General features: G+C 48.0%; 1 protein-coding gene across 1 annotated transcript in view; it reads left to right on the forward strand.

Moving 5' to 3' along the window:
• Nucleotides 1-20,943, forward strand: part of MYO9A (myosin IXA) — a 162,275-nt gene that overhangs the window by 127,614 nt on the left and 13,718 nt on the right. Inside the window, exons 21-35 of the mRNA XM_010005936.1 lie at nucleotides 916-1,038; nucleotides 1,723-1,872; nucleotides 2,876-2,994; nucleotides 3,108-3,296; nucleotides 4,177-5,829; nucleotides 7,042-7,123; nucleotides 8,074-8,286; nucleotides 15,434-15,546; nucleotides 15,946-16,103; nucleotides 16,592-16,815; nucleotides 17,722-17,838; nucleotides 18,405-18,593; nucleotides 18,978-19,025; nucleotides 19,663-19,774; nucleotides 20,641-20,702. Of these exons, the coding sequence (XP_010004238.1) occupies nucleotides 916-1,038; nucleotides 1,723-1,872; nucleotides 2,876-2,994; nucleotides 3,108-3,296; nucleotides 4,177-5,829; nucleotides 7,042-7,123; nucleotides 8,074-8,286; nucleotides 15,434-15,546; nucleotides 15,946-16,103; nucleotides 16,592-16,815; nucleotides 17,722-17,838; nucleotides 18,405-18,593; nucleotides 18,978-19,025; nucleotides 19,663-19,774; nucleotides 20,641-20,702 (3,552 nt within the window). The remainder of the gene's footprint in view (nucleotides 1-915; nucleotides 1,039-1,722; nucleotides 1,873-2,875; nucleotides 2,995-3,107; nucleotides 3,297-4,176; nucleotides 5,830-7,041; nucleotides 7,124-8,073; nucleotides 8,287-15,433; nucleotides 15,547-15,945; nucleotides 16,104-16,591; nucleotides 16,816-17,721; nucleotides 17,839-18,404; nucleotides 18,594-18,977; nucleotides 19,026-19,662; nucleotides 19,775-20,640; nucleotides 20,703-20,943) is intronic.

Below are 20,943 nucleotides of genomic sequence, written 5' to 3' on the forward strand. Positions count from 1 at the left end.
TTTTTACTGAGGTAATGAGTTTATAGCTCATGCAAGGAAGGGCTGATGCCTGGCATGGAGTGTCCTCTGCTGATTTCGAGGAAGCTGGTCAAGACTAGAGTGTAGAAAACCTCCTGGTTTTTGAACACAAGCAGTATTTTTTGGTAATGTGGACTTCCTTTTTTCCAAAAAAAAAGCCCAAAAAAGTATTAATTTTGCACGTGCTCTTCTCCAGGTGGTTTGGAATCACCCGGGAATGGCGTTTGTCACTGTCGTGTCGTGCTGGCCACGTGCCGTTGGGAGGGTGATGGGCATCCTCTAAACCACTCAGGAGTTATCCAGCTTTTCCTGTTTTCTTCTTCTCCCTGTTTTTGCCAGGTTTTGTGCACATGTTGGTCCTTTCATGCTTTGGTTGTGCTGATTTGTTTCTTGCTGGCAGCTGGTTTGGGCCAGATGTCGTGTACTGCGCGGCAGCTGTTTCAAAGAAAGAAAACTGCTCAGTATTTTTTTGCTGAGAATACAGGTCCCAACCTTACTTGAGAGGATCCCTCCTCTTGGACCTCCTCTGCTCTTTGAGTCCTCACAGCAGTAACCATTGGAGCATCTCTGAGATGCTGTGCAGATGCTGGTAGCCCCCTTCCTAGCAGCCGTTTGGAGCGTTTCAAAAAAAAATGACCCCATGGGTTGTGCAGAACCTCTGCTCCCATGCTGAAAGACCTCTGAGTGTTGCTGAGTTCCTGCTTTGATGTGTTTCCCATCAAACCACAAATTAGGGAGGATTCTTGGTGTTCCCCCATCCGTGCTATCTGTCCTTCTGCTCACTTGATAGATCCTGTTTCATGTGGCCAGAGGAGCAAGTCCATTATTTCTGTAAGGAGAGGGACACAGCAGGACCCAACTTGCCAAATCTTGATGTTTCTTTTTTTCCCTTCTCAGGATTTTGTCAACCATTTCCACGTCCTTCTGCCACAAGGAGTCAGCCCATCTAAGCACAATATCCTTGACTTCTTCCAGAAAATAAAACTGGATCCAGATAATTACCAAGTGGGAAGAACGATGGTAAATGTCCTCAGCTCAGACTTACATTTAAGATAAAGATAAAACATTTGCCTCAATTTCTGTAATGATGTATTAGCATCTTTAGGTGTGTTTGTGATCAATCAAACTATTTTGAAACTGTGTGTGAGGGTGGTGAGAGCCTGGCCCAGGTTGCCCAGGGAAGCTGTGGCTGCCCCATCCCTGGCAGTGTTGAAGGGCAGGTTGGATGGGGCTTGGAGCAACCTGGGCTGGTGGGAGGTGTCCCTGCCCATACAGGGGGTTGGATCTGGATGATCTTTAAGGTCCCTTCCAACCCAAACCAGTCTGGGATTCTATGACTTTTCTTCTGTTTGATAGAAACCAAATGGCTTAAATTAAGCTTTGAATATTAATGGAAAATAATAAGGAATATTGTTGGTTTTTGTTAAACTTGTCACTGGTCGGGTTGGAATGATGCAGCCTTCAGAAAACCTTGTGTGTAGACACAGCATGACATGTCATGTTGCCTCCCCGAAGTCAGAGCAGACCTTGGACAGTTGCAGGTTGGAGATGAAACTGCAGAGGTGGCTTAATTAAAACCAGCAGCTGAACTTCCTTCTGGGCATTCAGAACCCAGAAACCAGGAAGATTAAATCATTTGTCTTGTGGTCTCAGCAGCTTTCCATGCTAGTGTGGTTTTTTTTTGGTTTGTTCTTTCCTGGCCAGGTCTTCGTGAAGGAGCGGGAGCGGCAGCTGCTGCAGGACCTGCTCCACCAGGAGGTGCTGCGCAGGATCACGCTGCTGCAGCGCTGGTTCCGCAGCCTGCTCTGCAGGAGGCAGTTCCTGAGCTCACGGCACGCTGCCCTGGTCATACAGGTGGGTGATGGTGCCTCCATCCTTTGCAAGTTCCGATCCACCACAGGTACCACTGATGGGTAAAATCTGGTCCTCTCTCTGAAGAAGGCTTCTATCAGGAGTAGTGCCGCCAGCAGGAGTAGGGAGGTGATCCAGCAGATGGAGGGAGGGTCTCCTCCCCCTCTACTCACCCTGGTGAGATCTCACTTGGAGTGTTGTGTCCAGTTCTGGGCTCTCCAGTGCCAGAAGGACAGGGATCTACTGGAGAGAGTCCAAGGGAGGCTACAGGGATGATGAAGGGACTGGAACACCTGCCTGATGGGGAAGGGCTGAGACACCTGGGGCTGTTCAGTCTGGAGAGGAGAAGACTGAGGGGGGATCTAATTAATGTCTCTCAATACATGAGGGCATCAAGAAGGCAGGGACAAGCTCTCGTCACTTGTGCCCTGTGACAGGACAAGGGGCAATGGATTCAAACTGGAGCCCAGGAAGTTCCAGCTCAACATGAGGAAGAACTTCTTTGCTGTGAGGGTGACAGAGCCCTGGGACAGGCTGCCCAGAGAGGCTGTGGAGTCTCCTTCTCTGGAGGCTTTCCAGACCTGTCTGTATGCCTTTCTGAGTGACCTGCCCTAGTTGGTTGGTTGTTTTTGGTTGTGTGGGGGATTTTGTGTGTGTGTTTTGTGGGGTTTTTTGGTTGGTTGGTTGGTTGGTTTTGTGGGGTTTTTTTTGGTCCTGCTCTGGCAGGGGGGTTGGACTTCATGATCTGCAGAGGTTCCTTCCAACCCCTAATGTTCTGTGATTCTGTGCCCAGGAGGTGGGGGAGAGGATTGATGTTTGGACATGGTGATCTTAGAAGTCTTTCCCAACCATGATTGTTCTGCTATTCTGTGATTCAGGAGCGATCATTGTGTGGCTCCCAGTGCTGTTGGGAATGGGGGGGGGCTGGATCTGGAGAGGTTGCATGAAGTGCTGTCCCATCCCCGTGTGACACCCATTTCCAGGCGCCGTCTGTTGTGTTTTGCAGAGATCTTGGCGCAGTTACCAGAGCCGCAAACAAGGAGAACCACCCCTGGACCCTCTCATCCTCCACAAAGCTGCCCTTGTTCTCCAGACCCACTGGCGTGGCTTTGTGGAGAGGCGGAGGTTCCTGCAGATGCAGTTGGCAGCCCAGCTCATCCAGAGCTGCTGGCGGGGGGGGGCCCGGCGGCTGCCCTTGTTCTCCAGACCCACTGGCGTGGCTTTGTGGAGAGGCGGAGGTTCCTGCAGATGCAGTTGGCAGCCCAGCTCATCCAGAGCTGCTGGCGGGAGCGCGCCCGGCGGCGCGGCGCGGCCACCAGCATCCAGGCAGCCTGGCGGGGACACCGCACCAGGAAGTCCTACACCTCCAGCAGAAGCAAAGTCATCAGCTTCCAGGCAGCCTGCAGGGGATATCTAGCACGGCAAAGGTAACACCCGCTACGAAAAAAAAGCCTTAAGGGAGATGGTTGATGTGAATTTGGGCACTTGGACTATGGTGACTTAGAGGGGATGGTGTCCCTAGGTAGGATCCCTGACCTTCTGACCTGCTCTGATCTTTCCCTTGTCCACACTTTCTAACAAAGGCCTTTCTTTAGCTGCATGTCCCACTCTTAGACTAAGCAGAGCCTATTTTGGGTTGTAGCACGTAGGCAGTGGAAAGCTGAGGCCAGAAATACTCACAAGGGTTTTTCCCGTGGGCACAGCACCAGTTTAAGCAGCTCTATTTTTAACTCAGATTGCCTCACAGCTCTGGTCTCTGTGCTGTCTCTTGGGGACAGGAGATACTGGAGCCAGCCACTCCGAAGGGGAAAGGGCATTCTGAGCCATGCCTCGGCTTGCTGGCCACAGGGCAGGTCTTGGTTCATTTTCCAGAGGTGTTGCCTGGAAGGTGTGGGGCACCTTGACGTAGGGTAGAAGATTTGGGAGCTGCAAAGAGCTCTTGGCACAGGGTGCAAGTTCCTGCTGGCTGTGCCAGAGGCAGCGCAGGCAGGATGGTGAAGATGGAGAAGCCAAGGGGGTGAGATAAGTTAAGTTCTTCTGGCTCCATCAGCTTGCTAACGAGCTAGACGAGGGATGGAGGTTGGAGCCACTGCCCCCAGCACGAGAGGAGCTTTCAGGTACATTGAGGTAGCTCTTGACTAGGAGAGATGATGTAAGAAGGTTGAAAACTGAACATGCAAGGAAGGTTGCTTGAGATGCTGGTGGTGGTGAGGTGATGATGGTGGTGAGGTGCCACAGGTGCAGTGCCTTGAAGGGATGTAAGTGGGGCACAGGGGTACAATGTGTTGGTTTTCTGCTTTCTTGCAGGTTTAGAGCTTTGAAAGAGCAGCGATTAAAAGAAAAACAGCTGGGGAATGGCCTGTCAGGTAGAGAAGAGGATAGACCAGAGGCAGATGATGCTTTGCAAATTACAGGCTCGGACCCATCCAAGTGGGAAGATGGTTCATTTGAGGAGCGAGTGAGAGCTATAGAGGAACATAAATCACTGATGGAGAACAACCGGGTGAATCACATGGACCCACAGGATACTTCTGCAAATTTGTTGTACAAAAGGCACGAGAGAGCCAGTAGCCAGAGCGGGATGGACACCGAAGAGGAGGTTGTTGTGAGAGAGAGACCCAAGTCGCTGGAGGATCTCAACCAGAAAAAAGTGTTTCGTGCAAAAAGAGAAAGCCGGAGGATGCGTGAACTGGAACAGGCAAAATTCAGCTTGGAGCTGCTGAAGGTCCGGTCCACTGGTGGGCTGTCACCGTCAGAAGAGCGGCGGTGGTCCACTGAGATTGTGTCTGAGGCACTTCATTCCCCTCAGGGAACCCCGGAGAGCGAGAGCTCTCAAGGGAGCTTTGAGATGTTAAGCTGTGAAGATACCCCGGGTAATAAACTCGTTTCTGTAGTTTTCAACGAGCAAGATGTGCAATTGTTTCCCACCGACTCTTGGCCTCGCAGCCCCCAGGCTCATCTGCAGGAGAAGTCCTTCTCTACAGCAGATGTGAACAGCAATTTACCTGCTTGCAGAAGGATGCAGCCAGACTTGGAGCTACCTGATAACCCCACCATGAAGGAGCGCCTGGTCAGCAACCCCCAGGATGGTATCTACAAGTTACAGCTGAGAGAAACCTTCCTTGCCAGCAACCTTCCTACTTTCTATGTTCCACCACAAGACGATGTGAAGGTGAAGCTGATGGAGAACAACCTGAGGAACAAAGCAGTGGAAAGAGAGGAGAGGACAGTTACATTCTCTGAGGTCAGGAAAGACTCTGAGCCAGACAAGGGCAGAGCTGTAGGAGAGGAGGAAGAGGAGAAATCCTCTACCAAGAGGGAGGAACATGGGATAGTGACTGCGACACAGGCCCATTCTCCAGACTCTGTCATCAAGAGACTGGAAAAGCTCAATGTGGAGAAGGAGGAACGACAAAAGCAGCTTCAGCTGCAAAATGAGAGGGAGATGATGGAGCAGATCCGTCAGCAGAAGGAAATTCTGGAGAGACAACGCAAGGCCTTCGAGCAGCAAGGGAGGGTGGAGACTCTGCAGAGGGCTGAGCAGAGCAGAATGAAGGACTCCTCCCTCAAACCAGCGAAAAAAACGGACAGCAGGCCTCAGTCTGTCCTCATTCTGCACCCCCAGAGCAGAGAGGAGCATGGCCACTCCACGGCTGGGACTCCAACATCAACAGTGGACATTAAAGGTCTCACTGTTGGGACCAGGGGAAGCTCTCCAGCCCACAGTGCCCCGAAAGATAGACCTGTCAGCATGTTCCTGGAGCGACGAGAAGGTCAGTCAGGATTGATGCTGGAACCCTGTTGCCATTCCAGACCAGCTCTGGACCCCAAGGACCTCCCGGGCAGCCACTTCTCAAGGACCGAGCGACTCCGGCAGCCCCGAATGCCCAACCCGGCCACTGAGGAGATGAGGGCAAGCACTATGTTCTTCATGCCAAAAGACAATCCCTTTGGCCTACAGTGAGTAAAGATGATGTGCTTCCTCTATAGGCTTCCTCTGTGGGCTTTCTCCATGGGCTTTCTTCTTGGGCTTTTTGTTCTGCTAGAGATTATTTTCTAACAAATGGTCCAGAATTATTGTTAGAGAGGTGGTGGAGTCTCCATCTCTGGAGACATTCCAAACCTGTCTGGACGTGTTCTTGTGTGATCTACTGTAGGTGATCCTGCTCTAGCAGGAGGGATTGGACTAAACAATCTTCAGAGGTCCCTTCCAACCCTGACTGACCACTTTGTGAGACTGTACAAAATTGTTGGCCAAGTGAGTTTCTTGGTCTTCTCGCAACTAGTGGGCAGAGATCACAGGAGAAGGAAAGAGAACTGGAAATATGATTTCTTGGTCTCTTATGTGGTGGCCAGTATGTAATGAGATAATCATGAACATGAACAGAACAAGGAAGTCAGCAGAAAGAGAATGAACACTGTTTTCTTTTACCTGTGATGAACCCTGATAGGAATTTGGTTCTCAAGGTAAAAGATCAAGAAAAAATGTTTAGGATTTAGGGATTATTAGAGTAGAAATGAGCAGATAAGGCAGAAAAAAAAATTGATTTTTTTCTTGTTTCCTGTAGAATTAAGGCAGCCAGCAAAGCCACTTGGACCATCTTACCAGGTGTGTGGGAATGGTGAGGGTTTTATTTGGAAGTGATGGTAGAGAGAGTTAGCTGAGCCAAAAGCAGCTGAAGTGGGTGTATTTTTAATGCTATGGTGGATGCAAAGCAAGGATGCTCTCCTTCCAAACCAGTTCATATGAAAATCTGCAGGACATCCTGGAGAACTGGTTTGAAATTGAGTATTTGAGAATGTTCTTCCCCCCCCAAAAAAAAATTATGTTTCTTCTCCTGGTTCATGGACAGAACAAGCAACAGGGAAAAAAAATAATTTAAAACATTCCAGTATTTTACTTTTTATTCTGCAACAAAACAATCGTGTTTGAGAATCCAGAAGTGAAAAGGCACCATCCGTATCCACCGTGATGGGTAGAGTTGGCAGGCAGAACTTCACATCTTCTTGTCCTTTGATATTAACTCAAATCCTGAAGAATTTGCAGCAATTCCCAAACCTTGTGACCTCAAACTTGCGATTTGGTCTGGATTGTTTGGGCTGTGCACTCCGGGGCTGGAGTAGTGGGAAGGCTTTTAGAAGATGAAACATCTCTGTGCTGTTGTGTTCCAGCAGGGAAGCAAATCAGCAAGGCCTCTCCAAGAGTGAACTAGCCAGGAAGCCATTTAAGATGCCGGGGTCTGGCAGAGGAGAGGTAAGTTGTGGTTTCCTTATTTTCTCTTTTGATTTAACAAGGGGAAAAAAACAAACACCTTTATTCTGCCTCAAAATCTTCAAAGAAGTAAAGTGTGAAGCACACGGGCTGTTAGACAGACGGAAGGGGAATGTGATGGTGAGGCAACCTTCATACCTTCTCTTTCATGTCCAGAGAAGGACAGCAGAGCTGGTGAACAATCTGGAGCACAAGTCTGCTGAGGAGCAGCTGAGGGAGCTGGGGGTGTTCAGCCTGGAGAAAAGGTGACTTAGGGGAGACTTTCTGGCTCTGCAACTGCCTGAGAGGAGGTTGGAGCCAGGGAGGGTTGGTCTGTTCTCCCGAGTTACAAATGATAGAAGTGAGGAAATGGCCTCAAGTTGCACGAGGGGAGGTTTACATTGGATAGTAGGGGAAATGTCTTCATCAAAAGCCTTGTCAGGCCCTGGCCCAGGCTGCCCAGGGCAGGGGTGGAGTCCCCATCCCTGGAGGGATTTCAAAGCTGTGTAGATGTGGTGCTGAGGGACATGAGGCAGTGGTGGCCTTGGCAGGGCTGGGTTAATGGTTGGACTTGATGATCTTAAGGGTTTTTCCAACCAAAATGATTCCATGATTCTAAGAAAAAAAGGCCTTGTGATATTAATTCATAGCATAAAAAGGACCTCATGGTCCTGATGGCAAACACTGTCCAACTCAGTCTTGTCTTGGTTTGGTTTAATGTGCAGTTGAGTAACACCCATGATTGTCTATTTTCACCCTGCCATCTTGTTTTTTTGTTTTTCCTGGTCCTTGTTTGTTTTTATTTACACTAGATACAACACCGTGTCCCCTCCATCACTCTTAAGGCCACACGTGAGCTACACCGCGAGGCCAAAAATCTGTAGAACCTCCTTTTCGTTTGAAAAACCTTTGTTTATATTTTGTTGTTGTTGTTTTATCATTTGGTCAAGCAGGTTCCCAGGCCGACCCACAAAAAGAAAGCCCGCATGGCGCGGACGCGCTCCGATTTCTTGACTAGAGGCACTTGTGCTGATGGGGAGGGGGACACGGAGGAAGATGATTACGATGACAATTTTGAGTTCCTTCTGTCCTCTGACCAACCTCCTCACCCCGAGGCAGTGCCTGCAGCCCGGCTGGGCCAGGCCTGGTACAGTGACTCCGAAATGGTAATTTTGGTGGGGGAAATGGAAGAAGGGAGCAAGCGGAGCTGCGGGAGCCTCTCTCTGCTAACCTGAGCTGCACTGATCCCTCCTCTCCTTCTTCTCCCACTTCCAAGGATGCTGTAGATGGGTGAACTTGGCAAACACAGCAGAAAGGGATGTGAAATGGGAAAACTGGAACAGGTTGCCCAGGGAAGCTGTGGCTGCCCCATCCCTGGCAGTGTTGAAGGGCAGGTTGGGTGGGGCCTGGAGCAACCTGGGCTGGTGGGAGGTGTCCCTGCCCATGCAGGGGGTTGGAACTGGATGGTCTTTAAGGTCCCTTCCAACCCAAATCATTCTATGATTTCTTGGCCATGGGGATGTTTTCTGGCTGGATTCTATATCAGCTACAGTTTCTGTAGCTATCTTAGAGCACTGGGGCTTGTCTTGCATGGCAACCTGGGTTCTTTTTGGTTTTAACCTTGATAGCCATGTCCCTTTAGGATCCTTTTGCTCTGAAAATTATCTACACCCATCCATAGAAAAGGTCAAAGCAAACATTGTCCAAAAAAGCAACAGCCAACAAAGAAAAATGAAAAAAACCCTTCTCCTCCAATTGCTTTTGATTTCGTATCCTTAGCCACAGTATCCAGTGATTATTCAGCTATTGGAAAAAGAAAGTAAAAACATGTAAATTGGGCAATAAAAACATAGTGAGAGTGAAACAGTGAGTTTTAAAGAAAAGAAACCCAACCACCTTAGTGGCATTTTCAAGCCCAGGAAATGGTGTCCTTTGACAGGTCCATGGGCAGCTCCGTGCTACGTGAGCCTGGGCTGCAGAGCATTTGCCTCTTGGGTTTAATCTCCTGTCTGGGTAAGCTGCTTTTAGAAAATCACAAACTGAGAGGTTTCAGGAGTGGGAGAGGCCAACAGCTTCCCTCCCACTCTTTTTTCTTTTCCTGAGGTGGTGGAGTTGTTCCCATAGAAACATGGATAAACACCAGGGATGGTCTCCTGCCGAAAGGGCCCAGGTGGGGCGTTGGGTAGAGTTGCCTTGCTCTGCTGCTCCAGCTACAGTCCTGGATGTGGAGCTGAGTTTCAAACCAAACCAAAGCATAAAAAACCCAAAGGCAGTGATTTATTTTCTGTCATGGTGTTGCCTTGGGTCAAGCAAATGTCTCGTGAGATCCTAAAATCAGCTTTTCCAGGAAAGGCAGATGGCCAAGCAGCTTTCATTATAAAGGAAAAAAATTCCCAGGATAATTTCCACATGGGAAGGGGGCAGAGATTTATAAATTCCACGTGTTTTTAAGGTTGCTCTTAATAAAGTTCTAGAGGTTTTGAGCCAGGAGTGCTCAAAACCTGAGTGAAGGACACAGCTCTATGAACTGAGCTGACTTTGTGGCTTCCTTGCATGTCTCCCTGCTCGTAGATGAGGAAAGGGAGAATTTTATGGAGTAAATACATCCAGTTCTGGAGCCCCTCTTACAAGAAAGATATGGACATGCTGGAATGTGTCCAGAGAAGGACCACGAGGATGATCAAAGGGCTGGAGCACATCTCCTGTGAAGACAGACTGAGAGAGTTGGGGTTATTCAGTCTGGAGAATAGAAGGCTCCGAGGAGACCTTATTGTGGCCTTTCAGTGTCTTAAGGTGTCCTACAAGAGAGCTGGTGAGGGACTTTTTAGGATGTTGGGTAGTGGTAGGACTAGGGAGAATGGATCAAAACTAGAGGTGAGTAGATTCAGATTAGATGTTAGGAAGAAGTTCTTCACCACGAGGGTGGTGAGAGCCTGGCCCAGGCTGCCCAGGGAAGCTGTGGCTGCCCCATCCCTGGCAGTGTTGAAGGGCAGGTTGGGTGGGGCCTGGAGCAACCTGGGCTGGTGGGAGGTGTCCCTGCCCATGCAGGGGGTTGGAACTGGATGGTCTTTAAGGTCCCTTCCAACCCAAATCATTCTATGATTTCTTGGCCATGGGGATGTTTTCTGGCTGGATTCTATATCAGCTACAGTTTCTGTAGCTATCTTAGAGCACTGGGGCTTGTCTTGCATGGCAACCTGGGTTCTTTTTGGTTTTAACCTTGATAGCCATGTCCCTTTAGGATCCTTTTGCTCTGAAAATTATCTACACCCATCCATAGAAAAGGTCAAAGCAAACATTGTCCAAAAAAGCAACAGCCAACAAAGAAAAATGAAAAAAACCCTTCTCCTCCAATTGCTTTTGATTTCGTATCCTTAGCCACAGTATCCAGTGATTATTCAGCTATTGGAAAAAGAAAGTAAAAACATGTAAATTGGGCAATAAAAACATAGTGAGAGTGAAACAGTGAGTTTTAAAGAAAAGAAACCCAACCACCTTAGTGGCATTTTCAAGCCCAGGAAATGGTGTCCTTTGACAGGTCCATGGGCAGCTCCGTGCTACGTGAGCCTGGGCTGCAGAGCATTTGCCTCTTGGGTTTAATCTCCTGTCTGGGTAAGCTGCTTTTAGAAAATCACAAACTGAGAGGTTTCAGGAGTGGGAGAGGCCAACAGCTTCCCTCCCACTCTTTTTTCTTTTCCTGAGGTGGTGGAGTTGTTCCCATAGAAACATGGATAAACACCAGGGATGGTCTCCTGCCGAAAGGGCCCAGGTGGGGCGTTGGGTAGAGTTGCCTTGCTCTGCTGCTCCAGCTACAGTCCTGGATGTGGAGCTGAGTTTCAAACCAAACCAAAGCATAAAAAACCCAAAGGCAGTGATTTATTTTCTGTCATGGTGTTGCCTTGGGTCAAGCAAATGTCTCGTGAGATCCTAAAATCAGCTTTTCCAGGAAAGGCAGATGGCCAAGCAGCTTTCATTATAAAGGAAAAAAATTCCCAGGATAATTTCCACATGGGAAGGGGGCAGAGATTTATAAATTCCACGTGTTTTTAAGGTTGCTCTTAATAAAGTTCTAGAGGTTTTGAGCCAGGAGTGCTCAAAACCTGAGTGAAGGACACAGCTCTATGAACTGAGCTGACTTTGTGGCTTCCTTGCACGTCTCCCTGCTCGTAGATGAGGAAAGGGAGAATTTTATGGAGTAAATACATCCAGTTCTGGAGCCCCTCTTACAAGAAAGATATGGACATGCTGGAATGTGTCCAGAGAAGGACCACGAGGATGATCAAAGGGCTGGAGCACATCTCCTGTGAAGACAGACTGAGAGAGTTGGGGTTATTCAGTCTGGAGAATAGAAGGCTCCGAGGAGACCTTATTGTGGCCTTTCAGTGTCTTAAGGTGTCCTACAAGAGAGCTGGTGAGGGACTTTTTAGGATGTTGGGTAGTGGTAGGACTAGGGAGAATGGATCAAAACTAGAGGTGAGTAGATTCAGATTAGATGTTAGGAAGAAGTTCTTCACCACGAGGGTGGTGAGAGCCTGGCCCAGGCTGCCCAGGGAAGCTGTGGCTGCCCCATCCCTGGCAGTGTTGAAGGGCAGGTTGGATGGGGCTTGGAGCAACCTGGGCTGGTGGGAGGTGTCCCTGCCCATGCAGGGGGGTTGGATCTGAATGATCTTTAAGGTCCCTTCCAACCCTAACAATGCTATGATTAAAGGGTAGTACTTCCCAGAGCCTGGCAAAAGGCCGGGGTGAGGGGCTGAGCCTGGGGTGCTGGGCTTCTGAAGGCTCTTACAAAGCTTTAGGGTTTTTTTTAGCTGCAGAAATATTTCTGGCTGGCACATGAAAGGTGTTTGGCAAGTTCCATCCTTGGGAGGGACCTGGCTCATCCCACTCTTGGGATGCTCCCTGGGACTCTGCTCGCCTGGTTTAACAGCTCTCACTGCATGCAAGTAGCAGTAGGTGCCAACTGTCTCTTGTCTCTCCTGTGTCCCTCTCCTCATCTGCTCTCTGTCACTAGCTCTGACTGGTGCTCAGCACTTTCACCCCTCACGTGGTTCAGTTCTGCTACCCATGAAGTCGTGCTCAGCCCTACCCCATGTCTCTATGTCCTGACAACACGTACAGTGTTTCCATCTGTATTCTGCATTGCAGGTTTGGGACCAGCCCCTTGGCTTGTGGCTTTTCTGGGTCAGGATCACCAAAAGTAGCAAAATTTAGGGACTGCTTATTTGTATTAATTCGCAGAGCCCAGGTGGGTGTTCCAGATGGTGGAGCAGCCAATGGTAGAGCAATACTGGTGCATGTTGGTTTGGGTAGAAGCTCAAGTAGATGGATGTCTATGTAGACACATTTGTTGTGTCTTGTGATGCTCCCCTGGAGCCCAGTCAAGCAGCTGCCACACGTGAGCTGGTTTCCGTGCTCGTGAGTAGCTTGTTCATCCAGCTCCTGCCCCTGGCTATGACTTTCCAAAAAAAGCCTCTTTTGATGTGCTGCTCAGTGGCCAAGGGCTGGATAGACGTGTGTGGATCACGTGTGACCTTATGAAGCTGAGCATGTGATGGCTCACCAGCTCCACTGGGCTGAACCTGCCTGTTTTGCCCATGGGGTTTCTTCACCTTTAAGTCATGAGTTATCTATCCCCAGCTGGTAAGTAGAGGTCCACCAGAAACAGATGCTCCTCACCTAAGTCTGTGGATCCCAACACAGCAAAGATCAAGAGCATCTTCAGCCAGAGCTGAAACCCAAGGTGCACCAGTATAGGAGGTGGCTGCTGAAGGTACAGTTGACTCCAAGGTGCCTTTAAGGCTAAAGAGTTTCCTGACAAGACCAAGGACTTCACAGGTTGCTTCAGTTTCTTGGCTAGTGAATAGCTGAGGATTAACATACCTTGTGGTGAGACAAGTAGAAGTGGGAGGAATAGCTTCTGGCTGTGGTCAGCACATATTAATACCCCTTCTGGTTTGCATCTAAGCTCAGATCGCTTTCCTGCAGCAGATAAATGGAAAGCCTTGCTTAGAGAAACCACACCAGAAATACCTTCTGAATACATCCTCCTTCAGCAGAGGCCCTTAGAGAGGGATCTGGATAATGAAGCAGTCATTTAGCTCCAAATTCCATCCTAAAGCCACGAATAGCCAAGCATCAGTCCAAGTATCTGCCACCAGCTGATCCCAAGCACTCCTGAGGAGCCAGCAGTGAGAGAAGATCTCTTGTCCAAAGCCATGCAGGGGGAGCCTTGCACTTTAGGAAGCTCTTCAATGCTCTTCGTAGCACTGCTGCCTGCTGAGACAAGGCCCTTGGCCATAGTTAACTCTTTCTAGCACCAGTGAGTGAAATTCAGGTTGGTCTGAACCTGGAAAAAGATTTGGTCTCCTCTTTATCCAGGAGGGAACTTCAGACCTGCAGCTATTGCCATTTGCCCACACGTGGTGCTTTGTGGTGTTCCCTGACCAGGGATTTTCTGGTGCAGAGTCTTAATCATGGCATCTAAGAAGGTTTCCCATCCAGCTGAGAACCTTCCCTTTCAGAGCTTCCTGTCCCTGAAACAGAAGGACCTTGTGCCAAAAACGCCTTTTAGTCCTTACTTTCAAAAGCTGGAGAGGTTGTGTGGGAGCAGAGGGAATGCTGAACGAGTGTGGTTCAAGAAGTGGGGCAGAGCAGAGAGAAGAGGTGGTAGTCATGGTAGAGAATCCTTCTTCCATTTTTGTCCAAAAATGACATTCCAGATGTGTGTGTGTCTTCTACATGAGCTGGGGGCTTCACTTGCTCTGCTCTACTCCAAAATCTGTACATTCAATCTGCTTGCACAGTAGATACAACATATATTCAGAAAAGAAAGTGTACATGGTGTCCTATAGAGGACTCTTTAAATGGCTTTGAAGTAGAAAAAAGAAATTAGTAAATGCCCCCACAAAATACCTTTTTTTTTTTAAGAAAAACCAAAGCGCTGAAAGTGATGAAAAGGTTGAAATCACTCAAGTGGTGTCCTATAGAGGACTCTTAAATGGCTTTGAAGTAGAAAAAAAAAATTAGTAAATGCCTCCACAAAAGTACCTTTTTTTTTTTAAGAAAAACCAAAGCACTGAAAGTGATGAAAAGGTTGAAATCACTCAAGAACAGAGCTATAGATCATGGGGACAAATATTTAACAGGTCATTTTTAACAGCAAATAGCGAGGTTGTGCTGGGTGGGAATCACTTTCATGGGTTTTCCAGGGTTATTTTTGCCAGTATCTGTCCACAGTTTCTGGGTGATCATCAACCTAAACGTGAGACCGACAGGAACAACAAACAAACCCTTGGGTAGTTTAGGCAGTTTTTTTACCTTTCCCACTGGCGATTTTGCCTGATGTGCTGCCATCTCCTGGCTGGTAGAGAGGTTAGTCCAGGGGTGAAAAATAAAACATTGCAAGGTAAATAAGATCAATGTGACTCCCCTGCAGCCCATATTTTATAGAATTTTATTTTACATGTTTTAATAGAAGAAAAAGACATTAAAACCACAGTGTTCTCAGTTAAAACATTTGGGTGATGGGAAAGTTACAGGAGATATTTGTCCATCATCTCCCTAATCCTTTCATACAACCTGGTTGCCTGTTTTCCTCTTGGCCAAAGTCTCTTCTCCAGGAGTCCAACTTGGAAATCACAGCTGCAGTTGGAAAAAATAAATAGTTACTTTTTTAAAAATACAGAAAGACCATTGCTGGGCTATTTCCTGGAATCTCATTAGGTTGAATGACTGCAAATTCATCTTGGCCTTAAAACTTATCCCAGGGCATTTTAAATGGTGGTGAAAGGAAAAATTCTTTTATATTAAAGCTGCAAAATCTTTGACTTCTAGAGGGTTCATTTGGACATGTCCTTGCCACAAAGACATGGATCTTTTCTGAAAAGTCCTCAGCATGAGTTGGAGGATGAAGCTCTGCTGGGAGAGATCCATGTGGCCAAAGGTTCCTTTGGTGCTAGGAACACCACAAATCACTTTGTTGTGTCTGACATGGCTTTTCTGGGATGGAGAGCTGGGCTGCCAGACTAAGATGAGGTGTTGAATGACTTTTGTCATTGGCTTGAGGAGAAAGAAGGTTGGACCTCAGGGTAGAGTTGGAGCAAGAGAAACGCCTTTCTTTTTCAGGTGTTTTTAAACATTTCTGTAGTTGTAGCTGGTTTGACAGGACTCTAGGTTTTCACCTGCAGGCAGGTAGAAAGAAAGACATAACAGAGGAAATACCTACTTTTTGCTAGGGGAAAAAAAAAAAAAAGTGACTCAGCTGTTTTCCCAAGAGTCTCACTTGTTAACGTGTCGCGCTTGGACTCGTTACAGACGGCGCCGCGCGTCGCCACGGGGGACGGCCAAACTAAACTGCACAAAACCATGTCCCAGGGGGAGATCGGGAAGCTGATGGCCACCCAGAAGAGCCTGGCTCCAGATGGGAGGTAGGAAAGATGGCCGGAGGTGAGAGATGAGTCCCTCCCATGTCCTTGTTGCTCTCCTTGTTGAGCTACCCTGCCTCGTTTGGAGCTCCTCCACACCAAGACAGCACATGAGTTACTCATCTCCCATGACCATGGATGTGCCCAATTAGAAGAGGCATCCTGCTCAGATCACAATAAAATTTTGATGATGTGGGCAAGACATCCCATCCCAAGCCACCCAGTTGCATGCATGAAACTTGTTTCATGCCTTTCCCGAGGGAGCGTGGCCTGGTTTCCCTGGTAGAAGTTGTGTGGATTTATTTCTTAAACACCATGAAGGTCCAGGAGATTCAGGATAGTTTTGGGTAGAAAGACATTTCCCTAGTCAAGGTGGTTCTTCTTTCCATGACTTATTTCCAGGCCACAGCGAGCCAAGATGAGGTTCTGGGGGAAGGGAAAGCAGGGAGAGAAGAAGACGCCACGTGAGAAGCTTGCTACCCAGTCTGAGCTGCTGGAGCTGTACGCGGAGCAAGAAGCCCCCAGCAGGGAGGTGATTCCTGGCTTGCAGCTTGGAGAAGGTGAGGCTTGACACTACAACCACGTGTGGCCTGATGTCTTGGGGCTTAGGTAAAGGTACAGAAGGGAGGAAGGTTGGTTTGTCTAGAGGATTGAGGTATCTGTGAGTGGGAGACTCATCTGCAACGGCGTGATCCAGATGAGGCTGCTGTGGGAAAATGGGTTGGGAAGCTGCATGGATTTAATGTCCTGGTTCAGGTACCTTGAATTCATTGAGAGCATCAATCTGAAACAGTGGCAAGTAGGTTAGAGATCCAAAAAGGATCTTACGGAGTTCCATGTTGCTCATCCTCCTGGCAGCCTTCTGGACACAGGCAAATGTTTTCTATCTTGATAGAGGAAATAACCAAAGGAGAAATGACATTTAATCTTCCTACAAGCACCACGCAGTGCTCTTCCTCTTCACGGGTTTATCCCAAAGCCCATCTCCCTGTTTGCACAGCAGGCCTGTTCTTCAGTCCCTTTCCCTCTTTCTAATTCTCCCCTGCAGAGTTGGGTCCTCACCACCTGACCCCTCCACGGAGCCCTGAGCTGTCTGGTATCTACCGGCGGGAGTTCAAGGAGAACAAGGAGCCTTCTCCCAAAGTGAAGCGCAAGCGCAGCGTCAAGATCAGCAACGTGGCCCTGGAGCCCGTGCAGTGGCAGAACGACTCCCTGCAGATCATAACCAGCGCCAGCGACCTGAAGAGCATGGATGAGTTTCTCCTGAAAAAGGTCACTCCTGTCCTCAGTGCCCCAGCTGAATCGTCAGGGAACTCAAAGGGCAGATGGAGGCTACAAAGCCATATGTGTCCTGGGGGCTGCAGTAGCAGTGCTAGTGTAATTCCTCTAAGGGTGGACAACAAGCATCAGGGCAGGCTTGGGAGGAGAGGTGGACACGCTGTATGTGCACCACGTGCTCCATCTGCACAGGCACAACAGCTTTGGTGCTTCCCTTGCTTTGAGTTGGCCCTGGTGGCGCCAGCAATGGGTGATGCAAGAGAGCAGGAGTTGAAGGCTGCAGGGCAGCTTGTGTTTCCAAGTTGGTGTGCAGGAGAAACCAGCTCATAGTCACTAGTAACGTGGTCTACCCGTGGTGGAGCTGCTGATCATTAGTGATGCCTCAGCCCCTGGAGCAAGTCCAGAGGAGGCCATGAAGATAATCAGGGAGCTGGAGCACCTTTCCAATAGGCTGAGAGAGTTAGAGGTGTTCAGCCTGGAGAAGAGAAGGCTCCAGGGAGACCTTAGAGCACCTTCCAGTGCCTGAAGGGGCTCCAGGAAAGCTGGGGAGGGACTTGGGACAAGAGCAGGGAGGGAGAGGACAAGGGGAATGGATTAAAACTGGAAGAGGGGAGATTGAGGGGAGATATGAAGAGGAAATTGTGGAGTGTGAGGGTGGTGAGAGCCTGGCCCAGGTTGCCCAGAGAAGCTGTGGCTGCCCCATCCCTGGCAGTGTTGAAGGGCAGGTTGGATGGGGCTTGGAGCAACCTGGGCTGGTGGGAGGTGTCCCTGCCCATGCAGGGGGTTTGAATCTAGATGATCTTCAAGGTCCCTTCCAACCCAAACCATTCTGTGATTCTATGATCTCACTTCTGCTGCAGCAAAACTCACACAGGCTCATAAACCCCTTTGGTTTCCTAGATGAATGAACTGGACAATGAGGACAGCAAGAAGGACACCCTGGTGGATGTTGTGTTCAAGAAAGCACTGAAGGAATTCCGGCAAAACATCTTCAGCTTTTACTCCTCAGCATTGGCAGTAAGTGTCCTGGTCTGCATACCCCAAAGGAAGGATGTTCTTCCTTTGTGTGAAGTCCCAAGAGCTATAAATTTGGACTCAAATCTTCTTTCTTGGGTGGAGATTTCTGGTCTTCTCATTACAGTTTGCTCCCAGTCAAATGGGAGATTACAGTAAGTCAATAAATTACTATATCCTACCCAAAGTTCCAGAAACCTTTGTGTTCAGTTGGTGAGTGGTGGACATCTGAGCAATGTGGAGCTCTGCTCTTCTGCTGCTTCTGAATCTGAGTAACCATTGCTATGGCTTCGTCATCATAGCGATCACGAAAGTGATTTGATTGTCCAAATTGTACAAAAAATTTCCTTCTTAGACTTGGACTGGTATTTAATGTCCTCTTGCTCTGTGCACCAAGAAGCCACCCTGCCAAAGGTCATGAACCAACTATTAGATTATCTTTTTTTCCTTCTTTTAATCATGCTTGGACTTTGCCTGAGTGTTTGAAAGCTGGTCAAGCTGAAAGAGCAGAGCAGGCAGCCCGGGGTGTGTAAAAATCCCTTTTCTTGTTGCTTCTATTTCTTTAAAAGATGGATGATGGGAAGAGCATCCGCTACAAGGACCTGTACGCCTTATTCGAGCAGATTCTGGAGAAGACCATGAGGCTTGAGCAGAGGGACTGGAGTGAATCCCCAGTTAAAGTTTGGGTCAATACCTTCAAAGTCTTCCTGGATGAATATATGATCGAATACAAACCCCTGGACTACACTGCTGTGAAGGTAGGTGGCACTTTTTTTGAGCCCCTTGAAGATTTGGGATTTGTCTTTCCTTGGGTTGTGCTCTCTGAAGGCATCTCTGTTGTCTTCTCCTCTGCTTTAGGCTGAGGTGGACAACGTAGGCCAGCAGGCAAGGCATGAGTCATTGGTTGTGTTTCACAGGGCTCAGCACACCCCAGTTCAGCTAATCCCTACTCTGAGATGGAGATGGAGACAGTAGTCCAGGGGTTTTCTGAGAATGGGGTGATTCTTGGGAAAGTCTTTGAAAGTGACTTCTCACTGAAGGATGGCACTGGAAGGCAGTGGGCAAAGTTACATATGAGGCCTCTGTGAACTTTGCTTGGGGAAACTGCCCATGAATACTCTGAAACCTCTTTCTGTCACCAGGTGCCAAAAACGGAACGAAAGAAGAGAAGAAAAAAGGAAGCAGATGTGGTGAGTTGAGGTTTGAAGAATGAATGGCCTTGTGGCCAGAATCCTGAGTGATAACAGACCTGCTCATGATGTGTCCTCTGCTGAGATCTGAACATCACACTGTAGTGACCATGCAGCCAAGAAAGGATGTGCTAATAAGATGGATGAGGTGGATTTGGTTTGTTGATGAAGCATTGCTGTAGGTTGTCCTCCAAAAACACATCCCTCATCAGTCAAGATGTAATGTCAGGAGTTACTATAGAAGAAATGAGAGAAAATAAAGTGTTATTCTGGGTTGCTACATGAAGTTCTGGTGTGTGTTTTCCATCTCTCAGAGGTGTGGGAGATTACACCTCCTTTCTTCCTAAAGGATATGATAGTACTAGGAGGGATGCAGATGCAGAGCAAAGAAGGGACCATGGATGCATAGAAGACCTTCTTAACATGGAGAGATGGAGTAACCAATCTCAGTCAAATGCAGTTTCTAAACTTACTTGCACGGTTCCTGTACCAGCTCCATGGCTGGGGTTGTCTATGGATTTACTGGGCTGCAACAAAACAAAAAGAGCAAATAACAGCTGAAAGTTGAGAACATGACTCAGTTTGCAGCAAACTCTTCACCCATCTCCTTCTTACCACCCTATCTGTTTTGTTGCAGGTGGAAGAGCACAACGGCCACATTTTTAAGGCGACCCAGTACAGCATCCCCACCTACTGTGAATATTGTTCCTCCTTGATCTGGATAATGGACAGGGCTTCTGTTTGTAAATGTAAGCCCACTCTCTTGGCCCCTTTTTCACTTGCTTATATCCCAGGGATGAGTTTTGGGGCTCTGAAAGATGTTTCCTGCTGGTTCCTGCAGCCCCACTCTCAAATAACTTGGGGGTTTTTAGTATAGGAAGAGCTTCTGGGACAGATCCAAAAGGTTTGTGAAGCCATCTAGTAAGTTCATCCCAGCAGTCCTTCCAGTCCTCATGGTGTGATTGGTTTTGTGTGTGCATTGCACATCTTGTCCCATAAGGTCCTGTGGTCATCCCAGAGGGTTAAAACACATTTAAGTGTCACAGTAAAGACAGTAGAATTGGATATGGAGAACGTGCCCTACAGCTCCAGCCTGCAGGATGCCTGTGGGTCTCATGCCCATGGCAAATGCATTTGGTTTAGTTTGATGTCCAGGCACATGAATTTTTTGAGAGATGAGGACAATGGAGGAGGACCAATGAGAAGGGTTGATTTGTCACATTGGGTTTTCCAACATTTCTTTGCTTAGGTTGAAGGTATCGACCCTGGGGTATTTCAGGCTGATGTCCAGTGCAGGAAAAACACAAATGAGGTGGTCTTTCCAACCTCTTGGAGGACTTTTATGGCTGATAGCCCAGAGTGACTCAGGGATTACTTTCTGAGTTTATCTATCAGGAGTTTTTGTAGTCATTTCAAGGGCTTACATATGGGACCTTTAAAATTAAAGGCTTCATTTTTTTGAGTGTATCTCATATAGACTTGGCCTCTGGGAACTGCAAATTCAACCTGCTTTTGACCTCCTAGTCTTATGAGGAGCTTCTTCCTTCCTATAAATTCAGATTTCTCCAGCAATCTGACTTGTTGGATCATTAAATGCTACTTTTCTTCATTGCAGTATGTAAATATGCTTGTCACAAGAAGTGCTGTCTTAAAACCACGACCAAGTGCTCCAAAAAGGTAAATGGTTCTCATTCCTTTTCTTCCATTAAATACCTCCCAGACAGTGATCCCAGGTGTGTGAAAACAGTATCTGCAGGCACAGAATTTGATACAACATTGAGAGCCTCCATCATGTACAGCCTCTGCAACCTGCATGATTACTTTTTCCCAATGAATAATCTGAATATATATATACATTGAATTCTTATAGATTTGAATGTATTTGCTTTGATACAGTATTTTTGCTGCCCTCTTTCCC

Source organism: Chaetura pelagica, unplaced genomic scaffold (assembly GCF_000747805.2).
Source record: "Chaetura pelagica isolate M959 unplaced genomic scaffold, ChaPel_1.0 scaffold369, whole genome shotgun sequence".
NCBI classification, from domain to species: Eukaryota; Metazoa; Chordata; class Aves; order Apodiformes; family Apodidae; genus Chaetura; species Chaetura pelagica.